The sequence below is a fragment of the Alligator mississippiensis genome, chromosome 3 (assembly GCF_030867095.1).
Source record: "Alligator mississippiensis isolate rAllMis1 chromosome 3, rAllMis1, whole genome shotgun sequence".
NCBI lineage: Eukaryota > Metazoa > Chordata > Crocodylia > Alligatoridae > Alligator > Alligator mississippiensis.
In genome coordinates, this window is record NC_081826.1 from 69052054 (window position 1) to 69075716 (window position 23663).

At 40.3% G+C, this 23663-nt stretch overlaps 1 protein-coding gene across 3 annotated transcripts in view; it reads left to right on the plus strand.

The window, feature by feature from the left end:
- Positions 1-323: 323 nt before the first annotated feature.
- The window catches only part of TOX (thymocyte selection associated high mobility group box), a 306122-nt gene continuing 282782 nt past the window's right edge, over positions 324-23663 (plus strand). The window contains exon 1 of one of the 3 annotated variants that reach the window (XM_059724058.1): positions 324-1213. In XM_059724058.1, coding sequence (XP_059580041.1) covers positions 1109-1213 — 105 coding nt within the window. In that variant the 5' untranslated portion in view covers positions 324-1108. The remainder of the gene's footprint in view (positions 1214-23663) is intronic. The other 2 variants (XM_059724059.1, XM_006269533.4) reach the window with 2 other exon arrangements.

Genomic DNA, 23663 nt, shown 5'->3' on the forward strand with positions numbered 1-23663 from the left:
ACTTGGCCAAGGCAACGCAGGAGAGACAATGCCAGGACTAGAAAGCTGGAAAGCCCATTCTCAAGTTCCAGATAAGTGGCATCCCTTTGTGCTCCCCAGGCCTTTATTCCCCCCCTTCCCTGCTCCTGCTCCCTCCCTCCTCCTCCTCAAGTCCGGCCAGCCGCCGCCGCCGCGCTGCGCTGAGGAGGTACCATAGTAACTAGCAGGGGTCGGGCAGGCTGGGGGGAGGGCGGAGGCGGGATGGGGAGGAAGGGGAGGGAGCAGCGGGCGGGGGGTGCTGCAGCGCCCCCTCTCTGCCTTCCCAGCCCCGGCCGCCGCAAATGGCCCTTTACTCGCCAGCCCCTTTGTGTGAAGCGGAGGGAGCCGCGAGCCCGGGAGCGGAGTGCACCGCACCGCGTCCCTCTCCTCCTCCGCCCAGGCAGCGGCGCGGGGCAGCCATTCCGCGCGCAGCGCCTTCGCCTCTGCCCCCCTCCCTCCCTGGGCGGGCAGTCGGTTTTTGATTATTATTATTATAATTTTTTGTTTTGTTTTGTTTTGTTTTCCTCCCTTCCCCACTTCTCAAGGTGGAGAAAAGAAAATAAAGCAGCACCCAAATAAAACCCCAAATCCAGCAGGCGAGAAAGAAAAGAAAGAAAGAAAGAAAGAAAGAAAGAGAGGCACCAACTCCGAGAATCCAAATAGAGCGAGCGAGCGAGCCCAGTGCGTGTGTGGGGAAAACAATAAGTACTCCAAGTTACCTGCCCTGCTCTAGGAGAAGAAGGAGGGCTTGTTGTTTCTCTTGCAGACAGCTGCACATTGGTGCTTTTTTGGCAGAGTTTTTTTTTCTCTCTTTCTTTTCTCTCTTTTTTTTTCTTCTTTGCAAAACCACAAACGGATGTGAGGCAGGGAAGGTGTTTCTTTCACTCCTAAACTCAGGCACCTCTTTCTGAGCCTCCTCAACCTTGTTGTTTTTTTATTATTATTTTATTTTGCACCAACACACACACACCCTCTCTCTCGCGCGCGCACACACACACACACACACCAGGAGAGAGGGGTGTCCAACAAAACCAAACAAAAAAAAAAAAAGCGGGGAGGGGGAAAGGAGTTTGCTTGATGTTTTAGTGCAATGGACGTAAGATTTTATTCACCACCGCCACCACAGCCTGCAGCCGCTCCTGATACTCCTTGCCTGGGACCTTCTCCCTGCCTGGACCCCTACTATTGCAACAAGGTGACTCGTGTTTTGTTTTCTTCGAAGTGTTTGCTCTGTGTTCTTGGTTGTGTGCCTGTGGTGTTGTTGTTGCATGAATGGGGAGCTCTGTCTTAGCAGGCTGCACATGCAGGCTAAAGCAGCCACCCCAAAGCCGCTGTCGGAGGGGGTTTCATGTTTGTTTTCAGTAGGGCAGTGCTGTATTTCAAGCAAGCCCTGGGGGGGGTCCTAGATAGATGCCCCTATGGTGCAGAGGGGAAAAGTAACAGCGTTTGCTCCCGTCCTACCTTTTTTGCTGGGAGCCAACCCAGGGGTGTATCTGTTTCCCTGTCTCTCCTGGAAGGCGTCTTAAAATAAAACCCCAGAATAGTTTGGGGGCGGGGGAGTGGAGGAGTAATTCTTGGTGCACCAAGTAATTTTTTGTTGTTGTTGTTGTTGCTGTATGTGTATATATGTAACCTCTTCCCCCAGCTGAAGTCTTTAAGTCGCTATTCCCACCATTGCTTTCTGAGAAACAAGGTGAAAAGGGGTGCCCATGTGGGAGACATCCCCAGGTTGCCTGCTCCCTTTATTAGAAACAAAAAAAAATATCACCCTTGCAGACAAACTCTGATTTGTTTTTCCTTAAAAAAAATAAATAAATCCCAATGTGTGCTCTTCAGTTCATGTGTCAAAGCCTTGGCAAAAGCCAGCACTTAGCAATTTGTGATGGGGAGGGGTTGTACAAAATCAAAAGAGTGACAAGTTTGTGGAGCCCAGAAGATCAACTTTGTCCTGGCTGTGCAAGTGCATTATTCATCCCCCTGCAGCTTGCTTAAATCGCTGTAAATAGAAGAGAGAAGTTGAGGGCAAGAGGCTGGGAGAAGGAGGATTTGCAAAGCAGGCTGATATTATTTGCAAGAAACCTGGGTACTGGGTTTTCTTGCACTCTGCTGCTGTGATCCTGGAGCACTTTGCAGTACTTTTGCCCATGAACAAGAGGCTAGGGCTCTTTCCATTGTTACCCTCTCTTGTGGCATGAGCCAGCTGGTATTTTATGCATGATCTGCACTTTCTCTGCTGTTGTGGAATGGCTTTGCACATGAATAATGTTCTGGCCATAGGAAATCATCAGGAAGTGCGAGCTACCCAGAGCACTCCTTGAGCACACCCCCGCCAGGGGAGAAAGCTGTGAACAAGCACTTCTATAAAGATTTGTTTAAACCTGTGTGTTTCAGGCGTTTGTTTAAAATCTGGCTTGGAAGTCTGTTGTTGCAAGCTGCAGCAGATGTTTTTGCAGCCTAAACTCTGCTGCTTGTTAGTCAGCAAGGAGACTTGCTTTAGGACTGGTTCTTTTGGATTGTTCTGTGCCCGCTTGTTGCCATCCAACCTCTGCAGCGCACCCTTTTGAAAGGGCGAGATGCCCAGTGCAGTCCCATTGAGGGGCATTGGAACTCACTGGAACACACTGCTGTGTTGTGTGCTTGTCCATTGTCATGCTGGTTTCACATGTCATACAGATATTTAGAGCCAGCAGCTGCATAGATTCAGAAATAAAAATAATCAGATAAAATATATCTGATTTAAAAATGGATGCTGAAGCTCTGGGACAAAGTACCCCTGGTTTCCAGAAAAAAAATCCAGCATGGTCAAACCTAGCATTCACACCATAAAAAAAAAAAAAAAAAAAAAGACCAAATACATCCTTAGTGTAACTCCCTGGTTCTCACCAGAGTTAAAGAATTCAGGGATAAAGCTGGTTCTTTGTGATGGATGTCTATGGATGATACAGTTGCTGGTAGCAGTCATGTTTTTCAGTATCCCTACAGGCTGCCCCATAGATGAGAAGTTTGAGAAAAGCTAGAACTTTATATAGTGGGAATGGACCAGCTGCATGCAAGAGTGCATGTGTTACCTTTTAACTGCTCATAGTGATAACCGAGGTACAACTTTTGTCTCTGACTTGCCACAGAAAATGTTTTCCATATTCCCTTTTATTGTTAATTGTAACCTTCAAACGTTGGCCTATAAGAAGCCTGGGGTAGAATTGAAGGCATTAAGCACCAAGTATCTGAAGACTTATTTGGCAATGAAACTGGACAAACGTTATTAAACCTATCAGTGATTTAAAGCTTCAAAAAGAAGGTAATGATTTGAATACACATTTCTCTCATCATTCTTGAGATAGTGGGCTAGATTTAATTTAAAAGTTAAATGCTTTGGAAAATCAGGAATTACTTTACTATATTAAATCATTTTCCAATTAAGTGCTTTAAATCATTTTGGTGGGTTGCGCTGCAAATCGAATACATTAATTTAGAAAGTCGTTTTCAGAATTTCTTTACTAGCTGGTTGAAGCTTCTTTTTAAGGCATGCCATGTATGAAGGAGCAAACTGTTCTTTTTAAATGCAGATGAGGCACTCATTCTGTAGACAAGTTGCAGCTCTTCTATTTAACTTATTCTGGACTGATAATGTATTTAAAAATACATGACATGAGGCATCATTTTCTGCTTGGAAACAACATGCTGGAAATTTTACATGTAAGATACTGACTTCAGGAGGAACACATCTCTTCATCGCTGTCTTGGACACTGGTCATGGATTGCATTAAATGGACTTGAGTAGGTTTGTTAGGCCCCTGACAAGCATGCAGTTACTGGATATTTCATTTTCTACCTCTACCCTCAGTCCTTCCAATCAGCATGATTAACATTGCTGCAAAATCTTATCTACTCTGTTGTAATCATTCAGTAGTATGAAAAATATTTATTTGTCGCTCATTTTCATGATGGGAGTTTTCAGTGGCAGGCAGAGGCCCATAGAATTTTGTCTTCAGTAAGCTTGGTGGTCTGTTTAACAGTTAATCTCTAAATGCAAAAGTATTCATTGTGGGAGTGATTGACAAATGTTCCAGAGAAGGATGATAGTCTAGTCTCGGTTGGTGTCATTTACCTTGGGCTGAACACTGAAATCCTCATTCAGGGCTGGATCCTGTTCCCTTTGAAGTCAGTGGAAGTTTTGATTGGGTACTGACTGCTGGATTTAGCCCCTTAATTCTGTGCTTTTTTAAAATAAATGTTAAAGATTTTTTATTAATTTTTTTTCTATTTGCGATGTGCTTACGCTATTTAAACTTCTGTTAATTTAGAATGTGTTCCTCAAATAGGGACAATGAAGTTTTATAAATGCTCCTATAACTTTTCTTTTATTAAAGAACAGATACTTGTTTATGGCATATCAGTCAGCAGTTCAAAAATATAAACATTTGAATTGTTGTTGGTATGTATATCTGTGGTCAGAAACAAGCAGTATTGTGATGTTTTCTTGAAAGAAAATGCAATAATGTGGATTCACTGTCCCATCTTTGCTGCTTTTCAAGTGGCAGTCTTTGTTTCAAAGACTGCTTAGATCTTTGTTTTATCAACTTAAAAAAGTATTCTAAACAGTTTAGACTTCTGTTCCTTTATTTACTGTTAAAGCACATTATGTTTTGCATATATCACTATGCTGACTTTTCCTGTTTTTATCACATCCCATGGAGGGAGAAAAGTGAGAGAACAATGCAAACAATGTTGGTTATGGCAACTGTGTGAGGTATCTCTTATACAAACAGATAGAATGGATGGTATGCTGCTGTATATAGGTCAGCTTTGAAATAACATAGTAGAGCTCATAGGGTGGACAGACAGATTTAGAATTGGGGTAACACTGTTCACTTCTTGAAACTTGAAACATAATTGCATTTCTGACATTTATAGGCTAATAAGAGTGGTTGATTCAACTGAAAGCTATTTTAAGTAACATCATGTCTCTTATTTGAACTGCATGTTACAAAAAGAAATCATGTTTGATCACACTGTCCAAATTCAGTAGTAGAGTATTATCTTGGGTTTTGTTCTTTTTGGAGATGTCAGATCATCAGTTTAATATACATACGTACACAGCAATAGCATTCCTTCTGGTTTCCTCCTTTACTATCATCTCCAAATGCTGTTTCAGTAAGTACTGTAAGAAAAGTTTTCATATTTACAACTCTGTGGTGTTTTTATGTATGGTTAAGTATCTGTTCCTTTAAAGAGCAGTAATATAATTATATTTTGACACTGCTAATGACAGGGATGCTGACCCCTGCCAACAGTAGGAGAGAAAATAATGGTCTTTACTGCTCCCAATGGTTAGGCTTGTGCAATTGTGCACTGGATTCTTCTGTGATTTGCTAGCTAATTCAAAAATAAAGAAGCCTACAACTCATCCTCTCTGTTCTCACTGGTAATTGTCAATGCAATCAGGAAAAACAAGCCTGATTACAGAGTTAGAATATAGTTGTTTAAAAAGAGAGAGAGCTGGGTATAAATGAAACAATAAAAATCAAAGACTAAACAAAATGAAAAGGCACTGTAACCATGAAAACAGTGGAAAAGATAGGTATTATTTTATAAGCATAAAAGAGTCTTGTTAGGAATTAGACTTCAGTAGACAAAAGTATTTACAGTATTTTATACTATTTTATTTTATCAGGCCTAGCTACAACATAGATATTCTCCTGTGCAAAATGTCCCACAACTATGTATTTCAAAAGTCTACTTCGTTGATGTTAGCTCACCAAGCATCTACTGTGTTTCCAAAATTCCTAAATCTTAGGAACACAAAATAGAATTGTGGGTTTTTAAAGGGATTTTAGAGTTTTTGAATAATTGTGGGTAAGCAGATCCACTCCTTTATTTTAGATTTTTTTCTCTTCAGACAACTGTTTCGACACCTACTATATCACACTTGATTTTTGTTGGTGTTTCTTAGAAGATTAAACAAGCATGATGGTATTTTCATCTGTTGTTGATTTTTAGAGCTTTAAAGCCATGTACTGGGTTTCAGAGAAATGCCACAGGTTAAGAAAGTGAAATGAACTTCTTTCGTAAAGATGATTAGACCCTGGAAAGTAGTTTATGAGATATAAGTAAATGTCAAATATGTCTTCCTGGATTCCCGTATTTCAGAAAATACATGGTTGTGATTTTGTATATAGGAAACATTTTATATGTGGACTTTTGAAGAAACTTTTTCCTGCCATATTTTAAAACCATGAACAGTCTATATTATTCTGTTTTGTGAAACATCCTGCACCCTTAGGAGCCTCAGCATTTTGTCATTTCACTAGAAAATGTATTTAATCACTGGAATGTTGCCTTCAAAATACAGGTCTTTGAGGTCTGTAGACAAAAAGTTAAAGGAGCTCAAGGTTGGGCGTGCCCAATTAGGAACAGAATAAAGGTAAATGCAATCAAGTTTTTTGTTGCGTTTGTTAATTTTAAGACATACCTAAAGTCGCATCCTTGTTAAGGGCTTGTCATGAGCTTGATCCTGTGAGGAACTGGGCAGTCTTTACTTGTATTGACATCAGGGAGGGTTTTGGCACTCAGCAGTTTACAGTAAGGCTGCATAGCACCCTGCTCCTCTACATTCTTGCAAACTTTTTAAAACTCTGGCCTTTCCTTGAAAGCATGTGAAAATGGACAGTATTTAACACTTCATTCTTATACTTGATTTTCCAACTGAGCAAATGTTTGTTTTTTGTGATAGCCTGTATGCACATTTCTGGAGACTGAAATCCTATATTGCTGCCCAGCCCTACAGAGAGCATTGACAGTGGTGCTAATAGCTGCTCTGCCAGTATGACATAAACTTGACCTGAAAGTATCTGTTCTAGTGGTGAGAGGAGAGTCTCCAGGTCCAGTCAGCCTGTAGTTCCTGAAGTGAACAGTGGTTACTTTTAGGGGCAATTTTGTCTTTATGTGATATAGGCACATGCTCTGTGGATATCTAATGTGGGCCACACATACTAAAAAGCTCAATTTAAATCTACCCTAATCAAGTTAAACATTTTGTAGTTATACAACCTATGTACCAGTTTTCTGCCCAAGGAATAATTTCTCATTAAAAAAATCTGAGTTATAAACTGCTAAGAAACATGGTTTATAATGGAAGTGGCAACAGACTGTTAATTATAGCAGCACTTCCATGATACTTTAAGACATGGAATTCACATTAACCTGAATGAGATTTTCTTGGTCATAGCATTTTCCCCTACAGCATTTAGTTTGAAAATGGCAACATTGTAATATTCGATGGTTAGGCACTGATTGCATGGTGTCAGCAACAAAAACTGCTTTCCAGAGCAGCAGTTGCTGAGAAGTAAATTTCTTTTCAGCTTTGCTTCTCCCAATATCTCCTTTTCATGTTAACCAGGCTTAATCAGTTGGACATAAATAAACCAAGAGCTTGAATTAATGTTATTTTCTGATTTGGAATTGTATCTTCAAAGCTAAATTGTTTAGATGACAAAGTTCATGGTACTGTTGATATTGATGGTGTTCTCTTGCCCTCTTTGTTTTATACCATATAGTTTATTTTTAATATTTGAATCTAATAGTTTTGATCTATTGCTGTTTGTGTCTGAACTTCAATTTGTACATACAGTATAAATAAGTACTTGTCTTCAACTGTTGGATTATTGTGTCTTGATTGGCTGCCAGTAGATTTGAGAGAGACTCTGATAACATAGTTTCTTCCTAAGAAACACATGGCTTTCCAAGTCACAAAATACACTTGAATTAGCTGAACATCTGACAAATCCAGGTTAGTGAAAATGTCAGATTACCTAAGCTTTTGCATCCTGACTGTTAGCCAATCATGCCACTTTTGATTGGTAGAGATAATTTGTTCTGCTTTTTTTTAAAGATACAGGTGGGATAAACAGAGTGAGTTTCTCTGGTAAGACTTATGACTCTTAATATTGTTATGGATGTTTGTATGGATGTAAAGGTTCAGGAAGAGTCACTCCAATTGTTATTAAATGTGCCTTCCTGAGTGAGGGTAGCCATTCTGGAGCCCACTTCCGTATTGCTTATACAAAAAATATCTCAAAAGTTTGAACGTGATAACCTCTGACAGTCAGAAGGGTGGATATGATGTCAGTGGCATGAAGCTGAAGATTTATCCAGGCAATTACTGCCACAAAATAAAAGGAGACCTATACTTGTTTCATTCTCTATATACATACTGTGTACTTTAAAGAAAGCAAAACACAAATAGACTTATTAAAGCCTGTGTTGTGGTATAAATTACCTGTTAATATACCAATTTTAGGCTGAAACATTTTGTTTGTATCTGTATAAAGCAGAAAATATTTTTATTTATGTGTACACCATATTTGTATCAGAAAAATAAATAATGAAAAGGTATAAATAATAGTAAAATAGGAAGGTAACCTTTCAAATAGTATAACATATCCTTTGGTAAATGCAGTTGTGAACATTAGTCATAGAAACCTGCAGATAGTAGAAGCTCAATATCAAAGCTAATGATTTATTTTATGTTAATGACTATCTACTAGGGCATAAAAGACTGTTCATAATGGACTCTCCGTGCTGTGTTCAGTTGCTATGGCTAATGGGATAATCTTTCCCAAAATTAAGCTTTTTTTGAAGTAAATGATAGTATTACTTTTTCAAGTAAACGCTTAAAAAAATTACTGCAAAATGAATCTTTTTAAGAACTGAGTGTAATCTTAATAGAACACATATGTATACCAATATATAATATAAATATTGCATATTATAATATATAACATTACATATCAATATATTAAGATTACAAGCAGATATATAAAATCTGTTTTATACACAGACGCGCACGTGCACACACAAACAGATTTCTTTGTTAAAAGTTTTACTTATGTTGGAAACGTTTCATTTATATATTTTGTTTTACAGCTAAAATTAGAGTGAAACCCTTCTACTTTGATGGATTTACCTTGGTAGATTCTGTCTTTAAGACATAGTTGTTTTAGCAGATTGAGCAGAAGGAAAACTGCACTTTTGTAGATCGCTAGCCAACAATTTCCTAAATGACAGTAAAACTTCTTAGTTTTGCATTGGAAAGTTTGTTTTTTTTCAAATCATGTTTACAATTAGTTATAACCAACATTATATTTCAATAAGAGATAATTTGCCTACTAAAGTTCACATAATGTGCTAATCATGTCTAGTGGTTAATAAAGGCCTCCTATCTCACTCCCCTGATGGCTATAAAAGGCTATTATGTTCATGGCAGCAGTTCAGGTACAGCTGCTGTGCGTTAATAATGCATCATTGTCCCACTAATAAACACAGCAAAGGTCAGCACCCCCAAGCACCTAAAACACCTATTCTCTTTCCAAAATATTTATTAACACCTTTAAAAGCATATCTATTCATTTTAGGTAGCATTATATCGGTTAATGACACTCAGCGAAACTTGTGTGTTTAAGGTTTTGCACTTTAAGTTAGATTGTGGGTAGATTAATACTAATCATCCGTCATAAATATTTTTTCTATTTCAGTAGTCTATGGTTGCTTTAAGATTAGTATATCCATGGTCACCTTTATGATTTACTGGTTGTGTTGGATAATTTAATAACATTCATTTTTCCTCATTTAATTTAAAATTCTCAGGGGGTAAGCACTTTTTTAGTAGGCAGGGCCCCTTAAAAAATCATAATGAAGTGTGTGAAAACTGTGTATAATGCACACATGCATGCACACACACATGCATGCACACTTCTCGCTTGTCTTCAGGCTTCATGTATGACTTATCAACCTATTTATTTCTTACATTTTCCCTTTTGGCATAGATTTGTATATTCATAAAGGTTTTTTCAAAATGTATTTTCTACAGACAAAGAGCATATTCACATGGGATTTCCATTTTGCCAGGGAAACATGCAAATCAATAGGCCAGCACTTATCTGCATTAAAATTAGGTGTACTGTAATTTATGGGCACAGTGATATTGTATTTCTCTTGCATAGCCTCGGATAGTATTTAAGGTAACCCTGACTATGGCTCCTCAGAGAGAAGCAAAAAGTGTTAACTGAACAAAATATCATTTTCTCATCTTGAAGCATATTGTCTTTTGTTTTCTGTTACTCATTTTGAAAACCTTACGGGTTTTTTTCCTGTCTGATTTACAAACAAATGTTGAGGGCAGAAAAATTCATCTATATTTTCATCATGAAGAGAAATGAAAAAGCCTAAATAGCTGAAGGGTGTCTATTTTGTGTAGCACATAGTCTACAGTGGTACATTTGTCATGCTTTAAATATAAAATAAATACATTAAAATATGTACAGGCACAGTTGTGATATATGTAGTGTCTAGCTTCGCTGCTATTGTTTGTAGTCTCTACGGTTGTCATATGTTGTTCTTTGCACATCATACCCTTCCAGCAGAATTTGACAGAATTTCTAGCTTTCAGTCCTGCACCATTTTCTTTGCACAATATACATGAGTTTGACAGGGTGTGTTGAGGACAACCCTGGCAAGCAATTGATATTTTGAAGTGGCAAGCGTTTCAGCAGCTGCCTGCTTGTGAAAAAGGAATGATAAGATATACTGTATTGTTAGTTTCAGGCAAAGCATTAAGGTTTAAGCTCTGTAAAAATGTACACATTATTCGTCAGTGGTGAAGCAAGCCTTTTATGTTTTTTAGAGCTTAGCTCTCTGGCTGATGTGAACTAGAATGACATTGGTTTAATGGTCAGTAAATGAATAGGAGTACTTTGAATTTGAACTGCTGCCAATTTTGCACCAACAAAGAGACTGACAAAAGAAAGATTTTATGTGAAATGCAAAGCACAAGCAATGTTTTGGAAGGGGGGACTGGAGGGGTAGAAAAACCCAATAGGAATATTCTTTAACACAGCTTTGTAATGATACTAAAATTGTTAAAACACATTCATTTTATATGGCTCATCAGCTACAAACCTAAGCTGTTTCATCTAATGTTCTTTAAAACCTGTTGTATACACACAGTCTTTTAGAATATATTCATATGGAATTTATAGTGTGTTTTTCTAAATACCACACTGTGCCCTGAAGGCCTGTTGGCAGAACATCAGAGTTGTCCACTGCTGGAGTTCCCAAGTCTCTCTCTATCTGGTAGTGGGAAATTGTAGTTTAATCAGTTATGGCACTTTCAGTGTGTAACATTCATTAGTAAGGCAATTTGTCATGACTGTTAATAGTCAGGATGCATCTGCTCTCTCTTCAGTTACAGACTATGATAAGTAAAAAGGTAAATATTTCAATATCTGCTAGTATTTACATGATTCAAAAGTGTAGTTCCAGGTAAGTTCCTCAAAACACAGGTCAGCAGATTTACAAGCACAGCATATGCATGTATACTGAACCCAGATTTTTTAGATTTATGCTTTGAACATAGATTAATGCTATTATGAGGAATACATTCTTTGATTAGGCTTTTAAAACCAAGTGTAAGTTATAGCCATGGCAACTTCTGTGTTCATCTGAAAAGTTTTTATGTGCATAATAATTTCTAGAGAGCCTCATAAATTAAAATGCAGTTTTCGAGGTAGTTCTGAATACCAACAATTGGTTCACATCATTTACCTATATTTAGCTAATAAGTCATTGGAACTGGATCACTTTGATAATGGAGCATTTTCCATCTTTATGGTGTCACTAAAGACCTTAAAATATTGAAAATGATATTTTCTAATGCATACCAAACAGATGCAAAATGTAACTAGAAAAACATTTCTGTTTTCCTCAACATACTGACTTGTAATCATTGTTCTAGAAGTGAAAGGTTAAATTGTTTCCTACAGTCAAGAAGGTTAGTTTTTTTTCACACATCTGATAACTCTCATGTATTACATGATATGATAGCTTTGTATACAAAAGCTTCGTGGCACATTTTCATTTTTAATGAAAAGCCCCAAAATTTTTAACATAATGATTTCTTTAGCAACTAAAACCAATCTTGGTAAAATCCATTCTTGCTGGTAACAAAAGCTGTTACTGTTTAAGTTCCTGTTGAGCAGTTAGTTGGTACGCTTCACTGAATGTTGTCAAAAAGGCTTTTCTCTTGATTGACAACCTCGTAGGAATGTGAATGGAGATTTTAATTGCATATCATGTGTGCATATCAGAGTGAGTGGATTCACTGACTCTGCTTAGCTCCATATCTCCACAGGTCAGCCATGCCAAAAATACTTCTTAAAAAAAAAAGGAAAGCAATTGATATATTTTCAAGGAGAGAAAAAATGTGCATGCGATTGAGGACTGAAGCAAAAGAATTCTGTGGTTTATAGAACCTTTTCTTCTGAAAAATGTGTCTAATCAGTTTACAGCATGTTGTAACAAAATTAAGAAGTATTTTATTATGTAAAATTATTTTTATTCTAAGTTGGTCAAAGTTTGCCAGAACATATTTTTCATGTGTCATTTGCTAAGAGAAGTATGTTTATCTTTCTACTCTTTGGAAGAGTGCTTTGAACAAAATCAGTTAAAAACAAAATAAAGCTGGTGGAAAAATTTACTAAGGCAGACTGTCGTTCAGTATCTTGTATCTTTACATAAGACTTGAGGAAACTGTTTTTTATACCATGGTGATGGGCATTCTCAAACCAACTGGGCCTCGTCCACAGCCTTTATTCACGCAAAACACTGACGTCAGTGGTGGATTAGATGAGTTGTGGGGTTTTGCCATTAACTTCAGTAGCAAAACTGGGCCATTAATGATATATTTTTTTCTTTTAGAAAAAGTAGATAATACATTGTTATATGGTTACATTGGTAAATCCATTTAATCAGTTGCCTTAGGAAAACAGCATTTCAGACAAAATTTACCATTACTAACAGCAATAATGTGTCAGCTATTGTGTGTGATGTTTTAAATAGATTTCAGATTTTATTTTAAAACAAAAACAAACTAGAAAATATGACCTGCTGTATTTTTTAACATTTACTATATGAATATGGAAAACACAGTGGCCATGTAGGCTTATGAAACTTTTTAATGGAACTCCTATTCCCAATTGTTTGTATAGAGGTATTACTTAAAATCTTGAGTAGGGGTTGTGCAGGTTGTTTTTTGTTTTGTTTTTGGGTTTTTTTGGTTCTCAGTGCTTTGAGAGGGAGTGTTCACTGCCTTAAGTATTGTTACTCTGTTATCCAGGCCCAGCTACAACTAAATGTAGTTTCTCCTTGGTGTGCGCTTTCACACAGCATGGAGATGTAGGGTGCAGACAATTCCTATATTTTCAAGTCTTGAGGATTAGATCCCCTGTATTCAGACCATAGAAGTTCATCCAGTTACTCTTGCATTAAGCCCATTGTGCTTCTGGTCAAACACAAGTAATCTTCTACAAAGGTCTTGAGTGTCAGCAAATGACAATATGTGTCAATAAATGATGCTACTTCAAAATTGTAAGTATATTTTAAAACTGTTTTGCTTAATTTTGTTGCCCATAAAGCAGCCAATTACTTCTCCACTCTGCCATTCAGAAATATATATTGAAAACTGCTGTTTCTGGGAACCTTCAGGACTAAAGGTTATAAACATTAACATTGACAAATGAGTAATGTTTTAAATCTAAAGCAAGTCTTTCTACACATACTACATATTGAGGCTCCAGTCCTGCCAAACATATCATGTATGGAGCTTCAGAGTACTCCCCTTTTACTCAGGCCCATTCAAATGCATGATTTATCAGGGACTTTGATGTTTTTAATTTCAGTGAAACTTTGTCCTAGAGATAATTTTAACATCTTTCCCATCCTTGGGTAAGTATTATGGACTGGATGGTAACACAGGATCGAATAGAAGCTTTGCCTCAGTAAATACTGCAGGTTGAGATGTGAATTTATTGGGGACTGAATTTTTCCAAACATATATTGTTTTTTCTAGTCAGGAAGGAAGACGTTGTTTGTCTTTTGAAATGGGCTAGATATTAAATGTAGCCTTTCAGTGACTTTGGAAAGAGAGATGTGTGTACCCTAGACCTGTAATTTCAGATTAGCTCCTAGATTATTTATGTAAATCACCGTAGTAACTGTTGTAGCATTTTAAAAAAAATCATTACCACGATGAGGATTTTGTTTAGTATTTTAGCAGTCTAAAGACACTGGACAAAATCCTTTCTTGGGGTAAGTCTAGTGAAGGCAGTGGAGATATCGCTAAATGAATTTGACTTTTTATGTTGTCTTAATTATACGTACATAAAAAACCTTAGTTTAAGAGTGTTAGGTAGATTGTAAAATCAAGTATTAAAACATCAGTAATGCCACATCTATGGATACTTACTTATAGAGCTTTGATTCTGTTCTCTTTTTTTCTTGTACTTTCAGTACAAGGCAAGATTCTTGTAGAATAGACTGTGATCATATAGTTGATACTATATCAAGTATGCATTCACAAGAAGTTTGAATTAATACTGTCTAACGCTTTGTAACTTTTTTTTTTGAGTAAAACCAAAACAATATTCTTTTAATGTATCCTTTTCTGTATGCAGTTACCTCACACATAATAGATTGCATTTATTCATCCTCGTTGTGCATCTAGAGCAGGGTCTGATCCCATACTTCAGCATTGTGGCACAAATTTCTGTCACTAGAGTAGCAGTTTCCAAACCAGGGGTTGTGAGGAGGAGGGGTTGTGGCAGGTAGGAGTGGGGTTCTAAGTTTTATAGAGTCCTCCATTCCCTGTCCATGCTTGCAGTTAACAGGAGCAGGGGCTTTATCAACCTCAGCTGCTCTGCAGTAGATGCCCAGTAATTACCCTAAAGTTAGAGCTAATTTAAGGCTGCACACAGATGTTCCTTTCTACTAGATGACATTTCTTCTGGTAGAAAAACAGCCCAGGAATTGGACTATACGGATGTTTTCACAGCCCCGTGGCTGGAGAGCTTCACAGCTGGGGAGGGCTGCTCCCTGGGCCATCCCTGCCCTTAGGGGAGCCCATTACTTGACAACTTGTCCTCTCCTCTGCCTGGGAAGGGGGCAGGTGGTCAAGTGGCAGTTCCTAAGAAGCAGTAGCTGCCACAGACAGCCCTGAGATGGTTGTTTTCTGGGGGGATTTTTGCCCTGGGACAATGCCCCTCCATCCTACCAATTAGTTGACTGGCAGGAGGGGGCATTTTGCTATGGTGGGAACCTTCCTGGTTCTCCCCCACAGGAGAATAGCTCTCTGTCCCTGTAGAGAGGAATGCAGGGAAGTTGTGGGGGGAGCACTCAGACTATACAACAAAGCTCTGGAAGGTCTTGGATCCACTGCAATTAAAGTGCCTCCCCCACCCCATCCTGTAGCACATGTACAAATGCCCTGAGAGGGGGGAAGCAGCTGCTCCCATGCCTTTCCAAGACTTGAGTGACCTCAGTTTTGGGAAGGCAAGGAGCCTGCCCTTTAGCTGCATTCCTGGTCCCCAAGAGGAGTTAAACCAGGGGAAATTACGTAGATATTCAGTTTTCCAGGATAAATTGTCTTGAGCATGATTTACCCCTTATTACTGCTGGGTTATTGTTCTTCCAGAGGTGCCATTATTGCTCTGGGAGAAAGAGCCTGAATGTTTACACCCTTCTGGTTTCAGCTGGGAGAATGACAATTCTAGTAGAAACTGAATGTCTGTAATTGGCCTAAAAGATCTTAACCCTGAACAAAATAGGGTGCAGTTGCTTCAGTTAAGTTTTCACTTATCGGGATAATTAGGGGCAGGCAAACAGCAGTAATAATCCCTGTGTTTTTAATTAGCAGGGAAAAATGACTTAACTGTGCTTCAGCTATTCTGTGGTAACCGTGTGTCTGCACCTACTCTGCAGTGAGTAAAACCTGAACAAGAGCACGTTAGTCCTGTTTTATTCAGGGCTTAACTGAGGGTACAAGAACAGTTACTTCTGAGCAGCTGAGATGCAGTAAAACCCTGGCTCCTTTTAACTGCAGGCTGCAGTGACAGTAAAAACTGTGTGGGGTTTACAGAACTACTCTCACTGTAAGTGGGGGTGCAACCAGATGAGTTACCGGAAATGTTGCATTAGAGACAGTAATAACTATTTTTTCTAATTTCAGGAGAAGTCTGTTATTCCAGAGGGGAGGATGGGCCACTTGAGCCATGTTCTGGCTGGGGAGGTGGTAAGGTGCTCAGACCTGCAACTTGCCCATCATCTCCACAGCTACTCAGGCCGTTCTGCTGTTGTTGCTTTTGGGGTGGCAAAGGGCCAACTGTACATACTTAGCTTTAGTTATTATTTTGGCATGCTGCCAAAATTTTCCTGAGGAATGCAAGTGAGAGACAGGGTATAGCATTTTTTTAATATTTATATTTGAGCGAAACCTCGATAGAATTTGATGAAAAAAAGAAAAGGCACTTCTCTATCCCAGTGGCTTTACTACTGCTGAATTTCAAAGACCTGCTGCAAACAGTGGAGGTGTTAGAATTTCTCAAAGATTACAAGTCTTTTATAATGAAACCTCAATGTAGAGGTCACAGTCAGAGCATCCTATAACATAATGTACAATTACAAACTAACAGAAATCTGTCTACAGATCAATGTATGAACATACATTTTCTTACAAAAATGTGTAATTCATGCATGCTTATATTAATATGCTACACTTTTTGGGCCCTATTGTTAGTTTATGTAACTTGATTTAGATCTAGTGAAATTAGGGGAACTAGTTTATAACAGCTGATAAAATGACCCTTAACTTTTTTTCTGTGTGGACCATCAGGAGGTTTTCTCTGAATGTAGCAATAAAAGCTCAGAGAAGAAAAATCTATTTTTGAAATGAAAAATATTATATGGTTGAATGCACTGCACTTTTAAAGACATTGTTACTGAAATAAACTTTATAAAGCAGAGAACACTGCAGTAAAAGTGTTAAAACAGCACTTGCTAATGTTGCTGTATGCAAGCTTGTATCATAGTTTCATTTAATTTGCTGTTTTCAGAAATTCATATTCTTGAATGAAATAAGACATGGAGTATAAGATTATATATCTGAAAGTATATATTTCCTTTTGATGTTGGGGTTGTAGTGTGGGGATTAAAAACTTGAAGAGGTTTTTTGGACTCTGGCTTAAAAGGAAGGAAAACAAAACACCTAAATGTGATTTTAAAGGTTACAAATTAATTAATTCACCTCCAATAACACTTGGTTCACTGCAAGCGAAAGGGTCTATCTTTAACCCTCTGCTGCATAAATGATTAACTGGGATTCCAGTACCATTGCTACAAACCATTCCAGCCTTCCCATGCATTAGGCCTGGGGTTAGGTGCCTGAGGACCAGAGCTCCTTGCTTTTACCAGACATTAGTGTCCACCCTCAGTTATTCAGTTATGGGGGCTACCTTCCATTATGGCATCTCCTGTGTTTGGGTTTACCCAGGATCTGGAGCATCCTTTGACCAGATACCTTCAAAATTTAATGCAGCTAAGCACTGATCCTCTGGATTATGGTGTGTGTAAAATGGGTGGGCAAAATGCAGCCCACGGGCCACATGCATCCCGCCAGGCCATTCTATCTGGCCTGTGGGGCCCCTAAAAAATTTAGAAAATTAATATTTATCTGCCCCTGGCTGCCTGTCATGCGGCCCTTGATGGCTTGACAAAACTCAATACAAAGCCGTCCTCCTGAAATAATTGCCTGCCCCTGGTGTAAGAGATCTAGTCAGGTGCCTGATGAATCTGTTTGTGGCTGACAAAAAGCAAATTTGAGAGTGACACAGCTTGGTACAAGTTTCACAGATTCATGTTTTGTCTGAATTAGAGTCTAAGTTTACAGCATATTGCTTCCTTTTTTCTCACTTTGCTTCCATCCTCTGGATCAAAGCCGCTTCCTGTTGAGCTGCACCCTGTGCCAGATGTTCTCTCCAGCTTGGATGGGATTTTGCACACTCTTACCAGCTTTCTACATTGATGTTGAACCACTTCATATAATTTTGTCATGGTACCACCATAGAGGGTGGCCCTGCTTTCTAGAGCTGCCTCTTGAATCTCGCTGTACAAAATATTCTTGGGTGTATGGTCCCCTCCTGTTCTGTTGACATGGCCGAGTCATCATAACCTCCTCTTCCTAATAGTGGTTTCTAAGTGTGTCAGTTCTATGCGTGCCAGCACCTTTTGTATCTGGCATTTTGTCTTCCCACTTTATTTTCAGGATCTTATATAAGCATCTTATGTGGAAGCTGTTCAGTCTCCTGAAGTGCCTAGCATGTGTAGTCCACATTTCTGAACCATGAAGCAGGGATGATAGCACACAAGTCTCATAGTTTCACATCTTCACCTTACTTAATAGTTTGTTGTTATACCATGTACGCTTCTGTAATAGCCTGAAATTCCTAGCTGCTTTCCAAATTCCTAGTCAGCTCAGTCTGAAGGCCAAGATTCCTGTTGATCATAAAACCCACGTAGTAAAACCTGTCAATAATAGCAAGAGATTTACCCTCCAGAGTGGTGTCAGGCATTTGTTCTTCCACCCCTTGATACATGATCACAGTTTTCTTGAGACTAACTGTTAAACCAGAAGTCTTGGATGAAGCAGGAAATTTGCCCAAAAGATTTTGCAGGAAGATTCACTTTGGGCAACCAAGGCTGTGTCATCCACAAACAGGAAATCTGTCAGAACCAGCTCTTTCACCTTGGTTTTCACTAAACCTTATGAAGTTGAACAAGCCTCCATCTAATCTGGTTAGAAGATAAATGCCTTAATTGTGGTCCTTGAATGAATGAAGAAGCAGGGATGAAAAGTAGATACTAAAGAGCACGGGGGTTAAGATCCCTCTTTCATCCTGTTGTTGATGTCAGAGGCATATGATTCGTTGTTTTGATACACAACAGTTGCTTTTTAACCTTGATGTAGTGAGCAAATGATCAAGAGTTTTGGGGAATGACACAATTTCTGCAGAACAGTACAAAAGCCCTGCCTGTTGACCATATTGAAGGCTTTCAGCAGATTGATAAAGGCCCTGTACAGTGGTATCTGTTCTTTTCTGTACTTCTTTTTCAGTTGCTTGACTAAAAATATCATATCAATGGTGGAGCGTCCTGAGTGAAAACTGCATTGACTTTCAAGATAAATTCTTTTAGCTAGTGATTGCAGCCTAGGGAGAATAAAATGAGTGACAACTTTTCCAATGATGTTCAACAGGGAGATAGCTCTATAGTTGTCACAGTTGCTTCTATCCCCCTTGTTTTTGTATAATTGTACAAACAAAGCATCTCTGAAATCTTGTAGTATGACTTCCTGTTTCCAACAGAGCAGTATAGCTTCCTGGAGCTTTTGAAGTAATTTGTCATTGGCACGTTTCTAGATTTCAGCAGGCAAGCCATCGTTGCCGGATGCTTTGTTCCCAGGAATCAATTTAATGGCTTTCTGCAAATCTTCTAATATAGGCACATTGTCCAAATCCATCCTAACTTCAAACTGTGACAATCCTTCAAGGTCTTTGTGTTTGATTTCAGTCTCACTGGAGTATAGTATTCCATAGTATTCAGTCCAACACTTTTTATCAGTGATGACATTTCTGTTTAAGTCTTTTGCAGCGGAGCGGTTTTCTTCTGGACTGGACCAATTGCTCATTTGATGTCTTTGTATGTTCCACAGCTGTCGCTTGTGTCAGCTGCTTTCTGAATATCATCACAGAGTTTCAGCCAAAAATCTTGGACACCTCTTAGCCGCCTCTTGCATTTCTCTTCAAGCCTTTCTCAAATTTTCCATGGTTGTGGTGTTGGGGGATTTCTTGTAGATGGTAAGGCTGTCCTTTTCTTCTCAACCAGCGGCAGAAGGGTTTCATAGTGCTCTTCACACCACGCATTTTTCTTGCATTTTTTGCCAAATGCTGTTACAGCACGCATTGTACATGTTAGTTTTTAAGCTTTCCCAAGCCTCTGGCTGAGTTGTTAGGTAAACTTGCTTTCACAACTTAATTGAATAGTCTGCATCTTTCTATGTCTTTAGTTTTGGCTGATGTCAATCTGAGGCTGACTGGTAGTTTTGCTATGGTGGATCTTGTCAGAATTCTGAGTTTGCAGCAGACTAAGGCATGATCAGTGTCACAGTCAGCAGGATTTCTTTCAGATGCTTATGCCTGATCAGTTCTAGATCTAACTGATGCCAGTGCCTTGATCTTGGATGTTTCTGCAGTGTCTTCCTTGTGATTTTCCCAGTGAAGCAGGTGTTGGTAATGCATAGATTTTTGAGTCGCACACAGTTCTAACACTCATTGGCCATTTTCATTCATATGACCAGTGCCCAGAGAACCAGGTCAGTTCTCAAAACTACATCCAACTCTTGCATTGAAGAGTACTGACAGAAGTGACATTTGTCATTCAATCAGCCCCTTGAAAGTGCACTACAGCTGTGCCCTGACAAAAGGGAATGTCTGCAGAGCATTTTAAAAGTGACCAATTGCGCAACAAATTAACCCTCATCTAATGAGGATTCAGATGAAGGCACTCTGAAGTGGAGCACCTTGACTTCTGTCTGACTGGGGCTGGGCTGATGCAGGAGAGAGAGGCTGCAGACATGCAGCTCCTCCTAGACCAGCTCCAAAGTGGAGCTTGATTTTTTTTTCCCCCTACCTTCCCTGACCCAACAGTGAATGTGAAGTGTCATGAGTTACAGCGGGATGCTGCACTTCTCTCATTGCCCTAAGAGTTGCTTGGTTTCATTTCTGTTAGTTTTTATGAGTTTTCTCAATCTCTTCTACAAGTTGGTAGAAAATGTTCTTGTTTTCATCACTAGCTTGAAGGATAGGTACACAGACAGTAAACACTGTAATGAAACCATTCTGTATGTGCAGTCTGAGTATCACAAGTCAAATAGATAAAGCAATGGGACTTTCACAGGAAAATAGTAAGCTGTTTCTAATAGCAAAGCCTACTTCCTGCTCTCTCCTTCCTTCTGCTGGCTTCCCATGCCAGAGTATGGTGTAGACCCTGTATGTGAGAGCTGAGTTTCTGATAATGCAGCAATATTAATTATGAATCTAACCAATTTGTAGTTTAGTAGTGCTTTTCTCCATAAATCACAGTCTAAATCATCCAGGGGGCAGAGTCCATACATTCCAACATGCAAGTCACTTTATTTCATTTTGACCAGGATAGATTGAGTTTGGGCATGACGTTTTTGGCTCATCTTTTACAGGGCTTTCCTCAAGGGAAGCATGCCTGACACCCCTGAATAGGGCTGCTTGGATGTTTTGGTAGCTGCCTCAGGTTCCCTGATGCCCCCTATGGAGTCTTGCAACTATCACACCAAGACCTTTGACACACACACTTAGGCAAGGATATGGAGGAGTAGAGGCTTCCCTAGACCTACTGTAGGGCCCCCTTTAGACCATTGAGACGAGTCCAGACCAAGTCCACATGTTTAGTAACTTGATGTTTGTAGTTTCTGCCAGATAGCAACAGATTAGAGTTGCTGATGAGCAGGGCGGCCCCGGGGGGGGGGGGAGTGGGGGGTGAATCAGGGTGACTGCCCTGGGTTCCATGCTTTGGGGGCCCCCGCGGAGCTGGGTGGAGCACCTGCGGAGACTCTGTGCCGCCACCACCAGCTTTACATCCAGCCGCTCGCTACTCCACCTTCCCTCCCTCCCCACCAATAGCAGCAGCAACTTCTTTGGGTCAGGGGCGCACTGGATCGGGGTGGGCACAGGGCCCCATATGGGCTGATTTGCCTTGGACCCCTGCACCCTGCTCAGCTTGGCTCTGCTGATGAGTGTCTGATACCTCAGCGAGGATCTGTTTCTGTTATGGTGATATCCCTTAGCCTTACTCCAACTGCCCACAAGGCAGTGGCAATGGCTATACTAAAACATTTTCAGTATTAATGTATAATGTGAAGAAAACAAAATTCTTTAAAGAGATAAACATAATTAAGCTTTATCTACCCTGGAGATTTTTAAGAAATCTTTCACTGTTGCATTACATGCAGTGTTAATGCAACTGTGGGTTGTTTCCCAATATCCCGAATGTGAATTTAATCTCAAAATTTGCTTACACTTGGAAGTCATAGTTTCATAGTTGGTAGGGTCGGAAGGGACCTGAGCAGATCATCAAGTCCAACCCCCTGCCATGGCAGGAAAGAGTACTGGGGTCAAACGACCCCGGCAAGGTTGTTCATCCAGCCTCCTTTTAAAGACCCCCAGGGTAGGAGCCAGCACCACTTCTCTTGGAAGTTGGTTCCAGATCCTAGCCGCCCTGACAGTGAAGTAGTGCCTCCTGATAATCTAGCCCAAATCTACCCTCTGCCAGCTTGTGACTGTTATTTCTTGTCACTCCTGGTAGTGCTTGGGGGAACAGGGACTCCCCCAATACCTGCTGGTCCCCTCTGACTAGTTTGTAACAGGCCACTAGATCCCCCCCCTCAGCCTTCTCTTCTGGAGGCTGAACAGGTTCAGGTCCCTTAGCCTCTCCTCGTAGGGCCTTCCCTGTTGGCCCCTGATCGTGTGGGTGGCCCTCTGAACCCTCTCAATGCTGTCCACATCTCTCCTGAAGTGCGGCACCCAGAACTGGATGCAGTACTACAACTGCGGCCTGACCAGTGCTGCATAGAGCGGGAGGATCACCTCCTTGGCCCTGCTCGAGATGCATCTGTGGATGCATGAAAAGGTGTGGTTGGCCTTCCTGACCGCATCCCCACACCGTTGGCCCATGTTCATTTTGGCGTCAATAATGACTCCAAGATCCTTTTCTGCCTCTGCAATGACAAGGGAGTTCCCCAGCCTCTAGGTATGCTGCTGGTTCTTCCTTCCCAGGTGCAGCACTTTGCACTTGTCAGTGTTGAAACCCATCCTGTTCTCATTTGCCCACCCCTGTAACCTGTCTAGGTCTGATTGCAGCCTATTCCTCCCTTCTAGTGTGCCCACATCCCCCCACATCTTTAGTATCATCAGCAAATTTGAACAGGGTGCTTTTTACCCCCTCGTCCAAGTCACTGATGAAGATGTTGAGCAGCATGGGTCCGAGGACCAAGTACACAGTAAGTGACAGTTTGAATTTACAGCTGGGGTGCCCAACCTCTGACCTATGGACCAAATGCAGCCTGCAAAACCTTGGAATCCAGCCCATAGGGCTCCCCATGTAATGGTAATGGCAGTGGGGGAACAGTGGCACTGCCACCCCTCCCTGCTACCAAAATTCCAAGTCTCACAGACCAGATCAAAGCTGGGCCACAACCCCCCCTCACACAGGCAGATTGGAGCCTTCCCTCAAGGCCATCGGGTAGGGCCTGGGCCATTCCCCCTTCCTCCCGCAGGGCCAGGCTGAATCGCAATCAAGTCATAGCCCTTTCCACTGCAGGACCAGGTTGAGGCTGGCCCAAGCCCCCTTCCACTTTGCAGCTGGATTGGGGCTGGGCTGCCCCCTCTACCCTCTGTGGGGCTGGTTGGGGTCCCATTGGATACAGCACATAGAAGGATCAGGCACAGCCCATTCAGACCACCACCCAGAAAGGTTGAACACTGATTTATAGTATGTACTCCATCTTGCCTCCCTCATGTAGAACTTGGGCCGAGTCCAAAAAAATGATTTAAGGACTTAAATTCCAAGTGAAAAATACAGCACAAGAACTTCTGCCTAACATCCTAGGCACCCTGTCTGCACATTACAGGTATCATACAATTGACTTGCTAACTGTGAAATTACCATGAGAC